This window comes from Euprymna scolopes, chromosome 29 (assembly GCF_053919585.1).
Source record: "Euprymna scolopes isolate OS-2025 chromosome 29, ASM5391958v1, whole genome shotgun sequence".
In the NCBI taxonomy this organism is placed as follows: domain Eukaryota; kingdom Metazoa; phylum Mollusca; class Cephalopoda; order Sepiida; family Sepiolidae; genus Euprymna; species Euprymna scolopes.
In genome coordinates, this window is record NC_136510.1 from 5897882 (window position 1) to 5916382 (window position 18501).

An 18501-nucleotide genomic window follows, 5' to 3' on the forward strand; every position below is an offset into this window, starting at 1 on the left:
GTGGGAAAGAGGTTGCAGGGAAGAGAAAAGGGGCATCTCCCACTAGGTTACAAAGTATATTTTTAACTCTGTCAAGGCAGGATAAGCTGCTTCTAGCAACTCTTGCCCAGATGTGGTAACAGTACTCCATCCTTGGACGTACTTGAACGTAAGTAGTGAATTGCATCAGCAATGAGATATCTACTGGCGTCATAGAATGATCCCACCATTTTTCCAGCAGCCTTGAACAGATTTGATGTGCGTGTTCCCTCTCGGATCAGGAGTAAAGGTCAGACCTAGAAGCTTCTTAAAACATAGATCCTGCCCAAGACTAGAGCCATTCATTTCAATTGATGCCAGATGGGAATCAGAGCGTTGATGTAAAGATAGAAGCTTGGTTTTAGATGCATTAAAAGTAGCCAGCCACCTCTTTCCCCATTGTACCATGTAATCAAGATCAAAGGAGAGAGAATCAGAAAACTTAGCCGTTTACGTCCTTTAAAGTGTTGCCATAGATGGTAGTGTTGTCAGCATAAATGTCTACGAATGATCTGAAAATGTGATTTTTTAAAAAATTTTTTATTTTTATTACATTTTCACCCCAAACAAGGCATATTACCACTTTGATGTAGGGGGCTACTATCAGGGACATAAGCTACATGGGTACTATGTGGGGAGTTGGTTCGCGTTACACTTGAACTTTTGCATGTCAGTACAGTTGGGGGAGCAGGAACCCGGAAGGGAATTCCAAAGTCTAGCGGTTCTGGGGAAGAAAGTACTATAGTAGTACATTTAGATCATTGATGTAGATCAGGAAGAAAGTTGGGCTCAGGAGGGACTTCAGCATTAATACTGTGAGCTTCTGATTTCTGCCCATCAACCACTACTTTTATGAACTTATCAGAGAGAAATGATTTAATAATTGAAAAGATATTTCCAGCTATACCATAACTGGAGAGCTTGTGGAGTAGATCTTTATGCCATACCCTATCAAAAGCTTTTGATATGTCAAGAGGAATTACCCTAGAAAGGAAGCCTCCGTTGAGATTCGCTAATCCTATGAGATATAACTGCTAGCACATTTGTTATAGATCTAGCAGAACGGAAACCATGTTGCTGAGGCGGTTTACTTTTTTTTTTTTTTTTTTTTTTTTTTTATTACATTTTCACCCCAAACAAGGCACATTGCCACTTTGGTGTAGGGGGCTACTATCAGGGGAAACATCTACTGGGGTACTATGTAGGGATTAGGGCAGCGAGATGTTGGTTCACGTTGCACTGGAACTTATGCATGTCAGTACAGTTGGAAGCAGTGACCCGGAATGGAATTCCAAAGTCTAGCAGTTCTGGGGAAGAAACTACTGGAGTAGAAGGATCTTTTACATCTAGGGATCTCTACAGTGTGGCGGTGGGATTTTGTAGCTTGTCGGGTCTGTCGAAGGTGTTCACGTCGTGGGGGCACAAGTGCTTGCAATTCTTCAGAGCATTCACCATTATAATACTTGTAGAACAGGCAGAGGGATGCAACGTTTCGACGATGGGACAGAGGCTGAAGTTTTGATGCCAGTTTAGGGCCTATCAGATTTGCGACTCTCTTTTGAACCCTGTTTAACAGATTCCAGCAATTTATAACGCACTGAAGACTGATCTGTATTGAGAGAGAGATGAGCAATCACCTGAATTTTTAAATACGAGACATACTCATGAGGTTTTCTAGGGTGTTGGGAAGCAATTTGCCTTAAGACAATGCTTAAACAGCTTTGTAAGTATGGGAGCTAGTTCTGGTTGAAGCTTTTTGAGTACTATAATAGGAATGCCATCAGGGCCAGTTACTTTACTGGAATCAAGGTTCTTGATTAGCTTGGCAACATCAGATATTTGTATGTCGCATACCCTGTTTTCAGACACAGGAGGAAATACAGGGGGTTGGTGGCCTTGATCACATGCGGTAGAATTAACTGAAAAGAGTTTGGCTTTGTCCGATGCTGACAAGATTACCTCAGGTCAATTGATGATGGTTGGGATAGAGGATACATTTCTATTTCTGTTTATTTGTCCAAAATTGGTGGGAGCCAAGCTGCTGCTCAGCTACTTTGGACTGGGATAGACTTAGTGTACAACTGTCAAGTTCTGTATTAGTCTTTTACATCTATTCAATTTGGAGCAATGGAAATAGTGATTTCTGTGTGCAATGGCAGCAGAACATTCTGGAGAAAACCACGGCTGGCTATTAGGTTTTTGCTGAAATTTTTTTATTTTTTATTTTTTTTTTATTTATTTATTATTTTTTTTTTAAGGGTATAAAGTGGTCTATACCTACAATTAACCATTCTGTCAGATCTGATACTATAGGAGACACATTCTTTTTAAACATGGAATGCAGAGATAGGTCTGATATGAATGTACAAAAACTATCCCAGTCAGCCATAGAGTATCAATATACTGTACAATGGAAAGGTATGTGGAGGACTTATATTTTGTTTTTATCTTAACTGATACAACTGAGTGGTTGGAAAATCCCAGTAGAGACAGAACGGAAGATGAACATAGCTCAGGGCAAGTTGTGAGAAAAACTTCTAGGAGACTTACATAATGATTGTCAGTTTCGGGCACATGAGTGGGTTTGTGAACACATTGAGTTAGATCATAAGCAATGGAGAAATTGTGACAGAACCTCCCCTCATCATCTGTCCTGTTTGAGTGGGCTAACCATTCCACATGGACATTAAAGTCTCCACATATGTGATTGTTAGCCAAAGGATGAGCAGACAGGATGTGGTCAATTTTTTCAGATATGCTCTTAAAGATAATAACTCTGCTGTTATGGGGGCGATAGAGGGCAAATATAAATGCAGTGGTGTAAGCAAGTGTAATCCGAAAGCACATATGTTAATGAGTTCAATTGACTGGTTTTAAGGGAAAGTATGGCAATAGGTTCCGCTCTCATTGAAATAAAGAATTCAGTTGGCAAAGTTAACATATGTAATTCTTGAGCAACTTGGCTAATTTCTGAGTTCCCAACTTAATTTGAATGGAAATTGTCTACCCCTTTTGCTAACATTTGACACTAGGTGGCGCATTTATTAGTATGAGTATTTAAAAAGTATATACTAAAATGGAATGGTGTCGGCAGTTTTTTTTTCCAAAAAAAGTACTTATGTTTTGCTCATTTACCTTTTTATTAAATAAGATTTTGAAATTTTAATTTACTTGTTTTGGTATTATTTGGTCATTAACTTAATTGAACCAAATTATTAAAAAAAACTAATTCTTAAGGTAATATTTTAATCTCTATAAAATAATTGAATGTAAAATATTCCCAAACATTCGATCAAAGTTAATTTAAATAACTTTCTATTTGCTTTTCAAATTTTGAAAAGTCATTAAGTAATTTGTTCTTTTTCGATTAACAAAAGATAAAAATGTCTTGCATAGAAACTGAAATCAATTCTGGTGAATTTAATTTTCTAGTTAAACTAGCATAGTAAACTGACGTTGCCTGGGATTGAATGATGATCAACGAATGTTTCGCACTCCCATATTTTTATTATCATTGAAATCTGTGAAATCAACCATTTTTTCAATCAGATTGATTACCTGCTCTCTCGCTGGGGACCCATCATGGTGCACTGGGAGGAAGCTCACATGCCTCTCGCTAAGACTTATTTCACATTGTAGTCTACTGTTGATTTTATAAAATTATTTTTATATATAATGGTTTGAATTAATGTTAAAATGCAAAAAGCCAAGTATCATACTTCAATTTTGCTCTAAACAAAAAAGACATTCTTTTTGAATGCACCTGTCATATCAAAGAAAGTATTGTTGATTTTATAGGTCAAGCCTTTCAACTTTTGTACTAAAACTTCTCGAATGCACTTGATGTGAGATGGTGTAAGATGTTACCTTCAGTTCAAATTGCCTATTCCTTTTATTGGATTTTGATTATTGATACTTATTAAAGATATTCCAATACGATAAGAACACTGCCAGGCACGTGAAATTTCATAAAAATTGGTCCAGCCGTTTTAGAGTTCATAGGGAACAAACTCACAAGATTCTTTTTATTTTTTAATAGGATTTTAAAAATTGTTTTATATTCCACGTTTTTTATTTAAGAAAAATATTTGATTAATGGTAAAAAAATATACTTGAATATAATTATCAAAGTTACGTTAATGCGAGAAATACACACTCATGCACATAAAGTTATCATGATTTTATTAATGTGTATATTTTCAATGTCTCTCTTCATTTGGCACACCTAACTTCTTTTACAACTCTTGTTTAAAGAACTTCAGAAGTGCCCCCTCCCCCTTCCGTGATACAATAGTAATTTCAGATCAATATCACCAAATCCAGGGTTAGTGTTTGTTTTTCTTATTGACCTTCTCTGTATCGAATAAAGACTGCTTAGTGTCTGGCCTTGACTGCTGCTGTTGCTCACTACCAATAGCTGAATCTTTTTCAACCTATTAACTTGGATGATCAACACTTCCTCCGTTGCTTTACATACTAACATATATATACACAATGGCTAATAGATGAAGAAAAAAACAAAAGTAAAACATGTTCACTCATTAAATCCCAAATAATTGGCATAACATTAATAAAATAGTATTTCTTAAAGTTTGAAAATCATTTGCAGAATTTCTTTAACGTATAAATAGTAAATAATAGATCTGCAATTTTATTAGTTTGGAGAAAATTCTTGTTCAATTTACCTTTTTTTTTTTTTTTTTTTAATAGTAAAAAAATCTTTTTAGAAACTAAACTGATTTCAATGTAAAAAAAAAAAATGGTTAGTATAAATATTGTTGAAGCAGACTATTTGCAACTTGATGTAATAAATTCTTGACTTTTTTGTCTTTTTAATGCATTTTAAACTAACAATTAAAACCTTTTTACATGTTTTAAAAAATACTAGATGATAAACGTTTCTTTAAGCTTTAAATTTTCTTGGCAAACATTTTTTTATACTGCACCTATCTGTAAATTTCTAACGTTAGCACATAAACATATCTATATTTGAACTTTATTCACTAAAATTATTGAATTTGATTTGCAATTAAAAGCTTATGTATTTATTGTAAATCGTAAGTTTTTCTTCTCGTTGAAGTCATTATTTTTTTGCAAATAAAATTTGAAAATTTTATTTTAATTTTTTGGAACAAAATTTTGCTTAAATCTTAAAGTATTGCTTACTAAAATTGAAAAATGTCCATGCCTGTGTGCAAAAGAAACCTGTCTTACAGTTATTAATGTTATAAATAGCTTGAATAATTGTGCAGCTAAATATAATTGGAATACCAAAAAAATAAAGATTTCTTATCAAAATTTGTGGAGAGAAGGATGATATAAAACTAATGATTTCATTTGTTATCTGACTTTTCAGTAAGTTTGACGGACTTCTTACGTTTTTGAACCAATTTCATCGCTCTCAATCAGGAGCCTGGCCATGATTGACTTTTGTTTTCGACTTATCCTTGTGTCAGATTCTGTCGTCCTTTGCCTTCCCTAAAAAATCTGATTCCTTTAGTCTTTCACACCTGCATGACATGGTGCGATGTTAGAGCAGCTGGTACAAGCAACATTTAATGAAGCAAAAATTGATTTTCTTTCTGTCCACGATTTAATTTGAGGTGCTCTCTGGGAATGAACTTGTCTTGTAGTAATTACATGATTATATTTCTATCAAGAATTCAAAGAAAATGGACAAATTTTTCAATAGACTTTAATCCGAGGCTTTTCTGTACATCCCTTCTCTCTCATCCTCATCTTGCACTTCATCAGTTGCACTAAAAGAAATGCAATTCTGTCTGCAAATTTGTTAAATGCTCATTTTGTTCTTTTCTAAAAGATGTTTTCTGATTTTTATCTTTTTGGTATTTATACTTTCTACCATCTTTTCTTTCTTCAGAAGAGACGCAGCATCAAGGAGACACTCCAATGAATATTGTAAATGGCGACATTCAAGAAATAGGGGTTGGTATGAACAGGAATGAAGAAATGGAGGAGGGTGAGTTCTGACACTTTTTTTGAAATCATCATGTAAATATATTGACGTCATTTTTTTTTTTTTTAACAATTTTCATGGCGTAAATGTATTTGTTTAAAAAAAAAAAAAAAAGCAAACAAATTTTATTAATCATATAAACTAAAAATAGGCAGCTATTCTTATTTAAATAATTTACTTTGAAACAAAAACTTTCAAAATGTACATTTTTTTTCTTTTTCTTTTGAACCTCATCATTCACTTTTTTTTTTTTTTTTTTTTTTTTTGCATAAATAAAATTAGTCATAGTGAAAGTAAATTTTTTATTCGTGGAAGGAGACCCTGCGTGCTCGGCTTGTATTATAGGTAATGGGCACAGAGCCAAAAATCACTTCAATATTTTAAATTTCAACTTTTTTACGGCATATCAACTCTTTTCAGGTTATTTAATGCTGAATCCGGTGATTTTGAAGAAAATTTTTTTAGAATATATTTGTTTTCAAGTCGGTTTCTGTTGGGGCCCTAACAGGTACTACCACTCCGGGTCAGAGTGGACCTGGGAGCAATGGCGATTAAAGGGTGGCTCCACACTCCCCAGAGACCGCAAGCTGGGGCCTCACCATCGGATATAGTTTAAGGTCATATCCAGGACCTTCAACTTGTGGTTAGCTAAAATGCGATGTTGACAAAGATGCAACGGTTGAAGTTCCAAAACAGTCTCACTCTACATGCTCAGAGGATTGAAATAAGGCATTCGAAATCACTTAAAACTGAACAAAATGTGTATTGTGTTGTTCACCTACATGTGAATGTGGAAATGTTGTTTAAGTTATAGATCAAGTCCACCAAAAATCGCAGATTGGTGTCATCTAAGCGTATATCAAAAAAGCAAATGTTTTGAAAATACAATGTTTTGCTTTTTCTGGTTGTATCATTTGAAAGTATTAAATCTTTCACAAAAATGCGTTTTGTCTATGGAATTGTTATGATGGTTTCATGGCAATTATAATTCTGATGTTCATATGTTTTTTAATTCCCACCTAACCGTTTAAAACAAGGTATATTGTCACTGGAATGTAACGGGCTACTGAGGATTAGGAACCAGATGTATGGGACATCCTAATTGAGGATTTGCAGCAAAATGTTTGTTTACATTGCATTTAATTTTTTGCATGAAGAAATGGGGGATGGGATGGAATTTCAAAGACTAGCAGTTCAAGGAAAGAAGCGGTTTGAATAAGTTCTCTGCTATTTAGGGACCTTCACAGCGATATTTGATAATTGTGAGGTTGGTTGGGTTGATGAATTATTTGAAAGATTAATTTATCTCTATTTTTAAATTTTTTTTTTAATGAATAACCGTATTTAACAGTATAAGAGGTAGACAGTTTTACTATTAACATTTGCTTTTTTTTTTTAACTCCATTTTTATAGCTTTCTTATAATTGACTTACATTTCAAACAAGCATTTCATAATCATAAATAAAAAAAACTTGTTCAGTTAGAAATGTTTTATTCAAGTTTTCAGTGAAATTTACTTCCCATAAGTTTATGTATCTAAATTAGTGCTGGGACGACTAATCAGAATCGAAAAAATCTGAACTTTTTGGACTATCGGAATCGGAAAAATTTGTGCGTATTTTCCAATGCCAAAAACGATTCTTTTAAATGGCATTTTTAATTGCTTTTCTTCTACTGCTGCTAATAATAATAATGATAAAATGAATATCTATCGATTTTAAACTATTAGTAAAAATAAAATTGATAGATAATCCCTCACTGGTGTATTTTCATATTTGAGAAAATATCTGCACATTTAACATGTTTTTATGGTATTTGTGAAAAACTAGCAGGACCTGTGGAAATTCCTTCATATATAATATATTGATGCTGGCATTCTGTAGATGTTCAGCGTAAATAGATGCTCTGATATTATCGTAGCTTTTTTGTTAAAACTGCAGAAGTATTTATCTAAGCTAGCAGGGATGCCCAGGTCGTAAAGTACACTTAAATATGATATTTTAATTCTTGCAAATTTTGTATATATTATTGTAGAGTTAATGTGCTATCGATTTTTATATATTATAAAGTTGCGATTTCCAAAAAAATATATCCATATGACTTAGGTGCATCAGCTTTAATTGAAAGCAGAACAAAAACTTTTAAAGAATTCTTGATAAAATTATTTTTTAAAAGTATAGATTACTGGAGTGCTATCAGCTATAATCAAAACCAAAACTTATGAAGAATTTTTAGTAAAATTATTTATTACAAGAGATGGAAGTCCATAACAAGTAAACGACTCTGATGTAAGCGTGACACAGAAACTAACACACACTATTAATATATAGATAACTTTTTAGTTACTAGCAGGACCTGTGTACCGAAGTTGCATGGAACTATCCCCATCCCCACACACACTCCTGTAAAAAAAAAAATAAATAAAAAAATAGTGTGAGCCACTGCCAGTCCAATATAAGACACTGGTGCTCATGGTCAAAATAAATATACTGTGGGAAAGTACCAACGCATTTTATATTTATAAATTGAAGAGTTTAGCTTCTAAAGAAATATATTTTCTAATGATTTGTTTCGAAAAAAAATTATGGAATTTTATATAAAGAAATATGTCGTATGAATAAAATTATTGGCAAAAAATAAGTTTGTTTTATTTCATTAAATAAATTTCTCTAATTTTCTTTAGGCATAATAAAGAAAACACATTCGGGAGCTAACCTCCTCAATTTAGGTATGATGAGGACATCGTTGTTTTTTTTTTTTTTAATGGTTTTAGGAAAAATCTTAATGTAAAAGTCGCAAATATTTGGGAGCTAAATTCTTCAATATGTAAATACATATGAAATGCCTTGTTTTTAAACATCACAAATATACCCACAGTGTGTATAATGTTTTATGTTTTGACGAAGACATTGTTTTAGATGACTTACGACAAAGAACAATCTTATATTTTTATATAAAATAGGCTATATTATATAATATAGCTTACTTTAAACTTTGTAAAAGAAAGCAAGTAAATGGGTTAAATTAACGTTAGTTTGAAGATTTTCTTTTCCATCTTACATGTCTGAAATGACCTGGGCAGTAAATTAATTTGACTCTGGGCCAAAAAATGTCTCTTCGTAACGCCATATTTAAAGCATTCGTTTATACAGCGAATAACTGGATTCCGCAATATGAGAATTTCAATCAGAATGGATGGAATTTGGAAAGGGAGACTTCATTATTTATGAATCCGAAATAGGAAAGATTGTTATGTGTATGTATCTATGAGCCAGTTACGGTCGGTGTAGTCACAGTATTTGTGAACATGTGCAAATGGTAGCAGTGGTATGACTAAATATTTAGAGAGAAAAATAGGGACTCCTTCCTCTTTAGATGTTGCAATTGTGGTGGTGTTGCTCCTCAGATGCAATGTAGTATTTTATTATTACGACTGAATGTGTCTAAAATGATGTTTGAAAGCTATATGAGATAGTGGCTATTAGGCTAGATGTATTGAATTTGTATGTGGCATCTGTTGTTGCAAATCTACGATACTTTGGTTCAGAAGGGAATTTCTGCAGTCATTTTATTATGTAGGAGATAAAGAATCAGGAATTTTATTGGAATCATCCAATCCCTAATATAAATGAAAAAAAGTGAGCTTGTTCTTTTTTTTTGACATTTCATAATTTACTTGTAATACTTAAGTTTGCTTGTTTAGTGGCAATAGTTTTATCATATCTAAACATACAGGTTGAAGTAGGGTGGGAACATGTTTTAGATGTGTCCAAGCACCTCTATAACAGGCTCTGTCCATTGGGCAGTCTGTCACCCTTGCAGAGTGAAGGAGCGCATCTTAGAAATACAGGTCTGTTATCAAAAAGCATTACAATTTGTGGCTTACACAGGATGCTGTAATTATCTGGTCTGTTTTTAGCTTATTTTATCAAAGAATCAAACTTTATAATGAAAATTTTATTCATTTCAAACAAAATTATTTTTTTAACTTACCTTCACCCTAGACAAGGCATATCGTCACTTGAACGTAAGATGTTACTGATGGGACCATTCCTAAGAAAGGTTAACAAAATGTTAGTTTGTGTTACATTTGAACTTCTGCGTATCAGTACAGTCAGGAAAGCAGGTAGCAGGAAGGGAATTCCAAAGCCTTGCTGTTCAAATAAAGAAGCTATTAGAATAGAAAGCTTTCTGACATTTAGAAACCTCAACAGTGAAGGGGTGTGGTTGTGTTGCTAAGCGTGTTTGTCAGGCATATGTAAGATGAGGGGGAACAAGTGCAGAGAGTTCATCAGAGCACATTCCATTAAAATACTTATAAAACAGACACAGAGATGCAACATTGTGGCGATTGGACAGGAGTTAAATCTAGCATTATGTATATATTGGCTTATTTCTGTCTCTGGGAACATAAAATATCTTGATCTTCAGCTAAACTAGTACTTGAACGCTATCAGATCCTGATCAGCAAAAGATTCAACCTTTTGATCTTCTATCAGACATAACATCCTATTTCCCACTAATCTTTTTTCTAGAAGACTGAGAAAAGTCGCTGGATTGAGGAAGTTTTTTGAGCACAGCTTGATATTCTCTGAAAAACTAGGACTGCTTCTGATGGCCATCGACCAAACGGTTGAGAACGAGATAGGAAGAGTCAATACTGACTGTGAGAATCCAAGCAGATTCCTTTAAAGTTTGATTGGGAAAAACCAGTCTTTTGATGTAATGACGTATCAAGTCAGGAATCCCCAAGGATATATGGACATTAAATACAGACCTATCTCGAAGTGAGGACAGAAGACCAAGCAGTGGAAGTTTTGCCAGTTTGTAAAAAAATAAAAAAAAAAAAAAATAAAAAAAAAAAAGACAGGTGGTGCACTCCTCAGTTTTACCTTTGAAAGAGAAATTATTTCAAAGCCAAACATTAGCCAACACTTTTGTACCTGTGGCCAATTCCTTTCGAGCTGGAGGCAGTTTGAACCATATGTTGTGGATTTGAACCAGCCAACTGTCCAGCTGAAGATAGCCAGAAGGGTGGTGTCACCACTGCAAGTGATGAAACGCAGACAGATTTATTTACTGTGATTATTTCATAATGTGTGAGTACCTCTGTCGCCATTTCGAAACATGACGCAGATAGTGATCTCATCGAATGTGAAAACTTTGGCTTGCGCCTTCTGCATGTGATCAAACTAGCGTGCCTCCCAGCTCCTACTAGTGGCTCCAATGCAAGGATGTAGAGTAGGGACCACAGCAAACAGCCTTGATGCACTGAATGGGAGATAGTGAGGGATTGCAAATGCTTTCTATTTACTTGTACCGCTGCCATCGACAAGTGATACAGAGGAGAGGTTCATTTGCAGGTAGTCTCTAAAAGATGTCAAAAAGCAATGGTTTTCGAAAACTTTGCACTGATCTAAACCTGAATACAACACCTTGATTTTAAAGAAACAATGTTTTTATGATTTGCTTTTTTAAATGAACAAAAGAACTGATTTCTTATTGTATTATCTTTCAATGGAAGTGGCTAGATGGTTGGTTCTGTTCTTGTAAGACAATTTTCCAAGTAAATACCCCCCCCCCCTTTTTTTAAGCGGGTGGAGAAGTAATCTTCTCATGTATTACATCTTATTTTGGGGGAAGAGGTAATGTAGTACTTGTGAGACAATTGAGGGTGGGGCATAGTTGCTATACCATACTTTTCCTTTTCATAAGCGATCTTCTCATTTCTATTTTAAAGAAGTAGTGTAATATCTGTCCATTTACCATGTTACCCTGGTGCTACCAGATCAGGCTGTCTGAAGATATTTGCTTCCTGAATCAGATACATCTCACATTTATTGTTGTCTCTTTGCTAAACTTAATCATGTTCTGTAAAGCAAACCCCCCTCCCTCTTCCCTACTGGCTTCTTGACTTAAAACGCACCAAACATTAATGTTATTGTTTATTTCTTTTTCCTTTGCAAAACTCAATCATTCTGCACAGCTAAAAACAGAATCCACTACAAAACAATCAAACCAAACACTATGAATAAATATTTGACATAATGAACTTGAAGCGTAGAAACTTTTCCAAAATTACTTGATTTGGCATAAATAACCCGAAAAGGGTTGATATGCTGTGAAACAAAAAAGTAAAATAACTAGCCATGTTACCATCGTCCCATGCTCGCCCGTATTTGCTATTATAAAATATAAAATTCTGTCATTGAATATCAATCGATAAGAGTAGAAAATTAAGACCCAAAAAAAAAGCTTGAGTTGACACGTAAACAAAATTATTTATATAAAGAATTTAATGGTCAAAATGAAAATGTCAAATATCTTGGTTAAAAAATTTTTTTAATCTGGTTAAAGAAACTGAGTAGCAAGGATTTTTTTAGTTTATTAATAAATTTAAGATAAAAAAAAAAATAAAAAAACTTTAAGGTTTTCACTTTTTGGTTAGATATTTAGCTTGGTTTCACTTTTTTCTCTTTCATCAAACAAAAATGAAAGTAAAAAACTTTCTTTAGCAAAGCTGAGTAGCTGTGGCTAGTTTTTATTCTATGAATTGTTTAATAGCTATATGTAATTTTGGTACTTGTACAGTTTAATCAAGACATTAAAAAATGAAAACATTGAAAAAAGGTTATATTGTACATATCCGTTATGGAATGAAGTTATTTGGGGGGGAAAAAAACCCACTTAATTTCATCAAGTTTTTTTTTCTTTTTTTTATAGTGAAAAAAACAATTTATGATACCGAGCAAAAGGTTTGGTTTTTAGGAAGAAACGCTAGTATTAAAGATGGGGAGGGAGTTTCGGTGCTTTACATGGAGTTATCTCCTTGTGGCTGACTTCAACGCGCTCTCATAAAAACATGTTTTTCCACTGTAAAAAAAAAGAAGAAAAATACTCAGATTAAATTAAATCTTTTTGGGGGAGATCTTCAGTCCAAAACGGATACGTACAATATAATCATTTTTTTTTTTTTTTTTTTTATGTCTTAATTAAACTGTACAAGTACTGTAATTTTATTAAGACTGTTTTAATTTTAATTTATAAAATTATTGGATGTAAAATAGTTTCTAAAATGTTCACTCTGTTGATGCAGGAGTTTTTACTAAATATTCAAGTCAGTTTAACTATTTGACAGCTTATTCTATTTGACAGCTTAATGGTGCTCAAATTTTTTTTTTAATTTCAAAATATCACAGTAATCTCCCCCTCTCTCCTGCAATGTATGTATGTAATATATATATATATAATCTTAATTATTTCTTATTTAATACTATTTGTTTTGTTTTTTTTTACATTTCAATAAATGAATAAATTTTAAATGTAAGTCGCATTCAAGCAAGAAACACAAAATCCTAACAATTTTATCAAAGAAATTATTAACTTATTTTGATACTTGAAATTCATACAAAGTATATTTCATTAAGGAGTGGATTTTTTTTTTTAATTAAATCTGAACTATAAGCCATTTATATTAGTTTTGTACAATCTTTTGGAGGCCTTTAAACATTTCTAATACCTTTTCACTTTTTTCCTTTCCTTATAGATGAAAGTCGCGCTGAAGCCCAGTTTCAGTACACTATTGAAAATATCAGTAAACTGAAAGAAACAGTTCTCAGTTCGCCATGTATGGTCAGAAATCTACCATGGTAAGTAATAAGTTTTCACTTTTCCTTATTACCATTTTTATTAAAATCTAAGTGAATGCCTCTTTGATTTCCATATTTGCATCATTTTAGTGGAATAAATCTATTCCAGTTTAATTGTGAAATTCACATTTCTCCATTCGCAGCATTGATGCGGGTGTTAAAAAAAACAAACTATAGACACCCCCATTCCCTGCTCTCATAAGTATGGGTAACAAAAATGAAATTCCATTGACAATCCAGAGTTGTTTCTTGTGATCTGCCAGCGATCATAGATTGTTTACACATTTCTTACAAATGTTTTTTTTTTTTTTTTTTAATCTTTTCTGGAGTTGTTAGGGAATGAAATCTTGGCAAAATTTATGTAATTACAGATCCAATATGGGAACCGTTTTTAACTTGAAATGAGCCACAATATTTAAATTGTGCCTTTTAAACCTTTATGTGAATAAAATCGAAGAAATATCAGTATGAGAGAATATAACAGGCATATTGTTAGCTTTCCCCACTTTCACAAAATTGTTCACATGAATTTGGAAAATGCTTGTACACCTTACAAAAGCATAAGAATGTTTTTTTAATGCTTTTCTGTTTGTAAACGGAATTTGTTAGAATTTTCTTTGTAATTTCAGCCTTCAATTTTTATTTTCTGCTTTGTCAATTCAGGAAGATCATGGCGATGCCTCGGCTGAACCAGCAAGCTGATCGAAATAATCAGAAAAGCCTTGGTTTCTTTTTACAATGTAATGCAGATTCCGAGTCTGTGTAAGTAATCTCAGTCAGCAGGTCATTTTTATCTGATATAATTGTACTTTGAAATGCTTGGATGAAATTTGGATGCATCTGTGTAGCTTAATTGCCATGAATGTATTGTCATAACTTACTATTTATTTATTTATTTATTTATTTTTTTTTTTTGAGAAATATCAAAATTAACTAGAATTCTGTAAATTATTAAAATGTTTTATCTTTCTATGCTTAAATATTAATAAAAAACAGGTGGATATCTTCACCTCTTTTGTTCATTTAATATAATCTTTCATATCTATTGATCTAATAACTTGTTTCTATTTTTTATCTGTTTTTAATGGGTGATTTAATTAAAAATTAATTTGTCTTTTTTTTTTCTTTTCTACTCTTTTAGATCTTGGTCTTGTAATGCTGCAGCTGAACTCCGGATTCTGAACTTCCTGCCTGATGGAGAACCATTTCAAAGAAGTAATTCTTGTTAAACTAACTTCTTTAATTCATGTGGTTTTAATTTTTATATTTCGTGATTAGTGTTGAATGAAGATTGTGTGCACCTGGTCCATAGCAACCTATTATTTTTCATTTTAAAATGCTCAATTTTGAGGATGGAGCCTCAAAGATGCATCCAATGTTGATTTGGGTGAGAAGGAGTTTTATAGTTATATAGTTGAAATACACTTTGGTCAATTTATATTCTAAGCACACCTGCCCTATTTCAGGAATTGGTGAGGACCTCGGTATTTTTAATCCAAACCTCGAACCGCTTAAATGTTCCATATCGGTTTTATGGTTGTTAATTGCAAACACGAACCATACGATAATATTGTTGGCTCTGTGATCAAAATGAAATATACTTGTCCAAATGAGTACTGTTATTACAAGGTGGTTATTGGGGTGTATCCCCATTTTTTTTTTTTTTTTTTTTTTTTTTTTTTTTAAGTTTTACATAGAATAAAATTGTGTGCACATGCAGACTCTACAATATTGTTTGCTCTGATCAAAATAAAATATACTTACCTTCATCCCATGTGTAATGCACTTGCAGAATATATGTTTGAGATTCTTATACCATAAAGGATAAATTTGTAAACAAATAACTTAATAGTCTTGTACATTTCCACAGATAATCTTTAGCGTTTTGTAGCTATTCTATTGGCATTTATTTTAAAACTATTGGCATTTGTTTTAAAATTATTCTCAGAAAATCTGTTATAATTTTATCCTAATTGTCATGGGTCTTTTTGTTTTTATTCATAGCAAGATGCTATTTCAAATGATGGTCTCTAAGCGTAAATTTCACTTATTCTCTTTTTTATCGTCATACTGAATGGCTAATTATTAGTCTTTTTATACAACAAAGGACGCTGGTCACAGGTTTAGAAATCTTGCTCGAGTATATTTTTTATAGAAATTTGAAAACCAGAATTTTCTTAAATGTATTACTTTTAAAGGCTTAGACTTTAGGCACAGGTATCCTTTTCAAGGCAAGACTTTTCTCATTTTTCATTTTACTACCTTTAAAATTGTAGTTATTCATTAAAAAAATATATTGTGGTTTTGAAATTTCTAAAAAAAAATATAAAAACAATGTTTTTAAGAATGTGATCAGCTTTAAAAATGTGATTGACCACACTATGCACATCGAAACCAGACTTTAAAAATATTCATCAGCAACATCGGACATATTTCTAAGATAATCATCCTAAGATTAAAATTTAAAAAAAAAGGAAAAAACAAAAAAACAAACTTCATTTGAAAAGGGAGTTTAAAGTAAGTCCTTGTCTTGCCTAACCAAATTTATTCATTAAAAAAATGTTATGGTTTTAAACTTCTATCAAAGACATCTTTATAGTTTTATATCAGTTTGATTTAACTTTTTTTACTAATGTTTATTATTTCTCTGCAATTTGTATTTTCTTTCAGAAATTCAACATGTGTTCTACACCAAAGAAAATGATTGGGGATTTAGCAATTTTATTTCTTGGAATGTAAGTATTTGCTCAAATCTTAAACATTTTATTTTATTGAAAATATGCTTTTTAAATTTGTATTTGAGATACTATTATCATCTTGGTTTCTATAATCTCAATTTTCGGACCGTTCTGATGCCTCTTTTCAAATTTGTGAATCTGGAAGGAATTTCAAGCTAAACCATCAATCCACGCAAGTAGATATTGCGGAGAAGGATAAACATCCAGTCTTGCAAGAATGAACTGTAAATATGTTAAATAGTTGATTTCTAACTTTGTATTTTGAGTGTATTGACTGTCGAACTACAATATAACAATAGTTCTTGTAAAAAGTTCTGTTTGAAATTCCATCCCGGTTTCTCAGTTGAATATAAAAATTCCAGTTTGCTTAGAAAAGAATTTTCAGCCCTGATCTCGGTAAAATCCTGAAATATATTTAACATTTTATAACCTGGTTGAACTAATTTGTTCAGCTGTAAATAAATGCATATAACGACATAAATAAAGTGGAAATTGATTCAAGCACGCCTTGTACATATTAATTCAGTATGTTGGTAGATGCCAGATATTTCTAGATTGCAACTGTCCATTATTTACATTCAGTATGTCGCCATATGTTTTAGAGATAACCGTCCATTAGTTTTTTGTGAAATTTTGCCACAAATTGTATTTCATTAAATACATGTGCACAGTAAAAAAAAGTTTTTTGCGAAAATTCCCGCTGCGTCCACAGGGGCTCAAGAGGTCAGAATGGTCAAAAATGACACTTTTTGCCCCATAACTTTTGCTCCATCCATTAGATTTTTCTGAAACTTGGTGAAAATGTGAAGACAACGTTGGCCCTTCACGCTTGTTGCATTCATCATTTCTTCACTATTTTTTTTTGTTTTTTTTTTTGTGCCGTCATCTCACATGCAGCACTAGAGGGGGACCATACATGCACATCTTGTTTTTTCTAGAAATGTGATAAGGAAGAAGCCTGCAGCCCTCTTCTCTTAGTGCTTGACAGCAACTCAATATAGCTATTTGAAATAAGTTTGAGTCTCTTTTCAAAGATGTGGAGGTGGCATGATGTAATCTTTGTTGGAAACACCTCCAACTATCATTACAGTTTGAAGTAACTTGGTTTTCATGACATGTGGGGAACTTTGTGCAGACTAAAGTTCAATAACTTTTTGTGCAACTTCTTCCTGTATCAAGTATTGAAAACTGCGTACAGTAGAAATTATATTGTAGGAAATCTGACTTCACACGCATACATAACGGAAATGTAGACCCTATCTTCAGACAGGCTATGAATAAAGTTGGTGGCATAATTTTAATCAAATTAACATGTTTTTGTAGTTGCCTGTATTCATATTGAAAATGATCATTCTGTGTCAGTCTTGTAAAAACCCCAAATCTTTGACAAAATTAGAGATATGCTATTGTTTACATATTAGCCTCATTTTGAATCTTAATACTGATTACGACGAAAGTCATCTTCAGAAAAACGATGAATACATCAGTTAAAATGTAAAGAACAATCAAGATGAGGAAAACAACCAAAAAGATGGAAAATACTAAATATGCTTTCTTACAATGAGATGTATCAAAATATATGAAATCTTATTCAATGAAAAATCTGAAACGACTTTTAAAAAAATTAAAATTGTATTCAAAGTAAAAATTCAATATTTACGTATTATGTAAATAAAAAAAAAAGTATCCTTGCCAAAATAATTAGGAAAAATTATCAAGAAGAATTTTAATTAAAAAAAAAAATTAGTTTCTGTGTTTTGTAGATGCACCAATCATTTTTACCTGGTTAAATTATTATTATTATTATTAAATTGTTAATGGTTAAATGACATCTTCTCTTTTTTCTTTGTGGGATTTCCATCTTTATCAATAGAAAATTGGCAAAATCCAAAAACTGATTTTTATTCAATAATTTGTCCTAATTTTTGGTGAGGATACTTAGTTTTGCTTGAATACCATATAAAATAATTTTTACTTGGGATGTGATTTTAGTATGTGCACCATACGGTATAAGCACCCAATTATTTGTGTATTTTTTATTTATTTATTTTTTTTGTGGACTGTTGTCCTCATCCTAATAGTTGTTGTTTCAGCCAACTTAACTCCGGCCTTCTTCAAG

At 32.3% G+C, this 18501-nt stretch overlaps 1 protein-coding gene across 8 annotated transcripts in view; it reads left to right on the forward strand.

Annotated features, from left to right (window-relative positions):
* The window catches only part of LOC145252466 (ubiquitin carboxyl-terminal hydrolase 7-like), a 132164-nt gene that overhangs the window by 46490 nt on the left and 67173 nt on the right, over positions 1-18501 (forward strand). For all 8 annotated transcript variants that reach the window (XM_080111885.1, XM_080111891.1, XM_080111890.1 and 5 more), the window contains 5 exons: positions 5900-5998; positions 13542-13644; positions 14308-14406; positions 14786-14859; positions 16315-16379. In XM_080111885.1, the coding sequence (XP_079968011.1) occupies positions 5900-5998; positions 13542-13644; positions 14308-14406; positions 14786-14859; positions 16315-16379 (440 nt within the window). The remainder of the gene's footprint in view (positions 1-5899; positions 5999-13541; positions 13645-14307; positions 14407-14785; positions 14860-16314; positions 16380-18501) is intronic.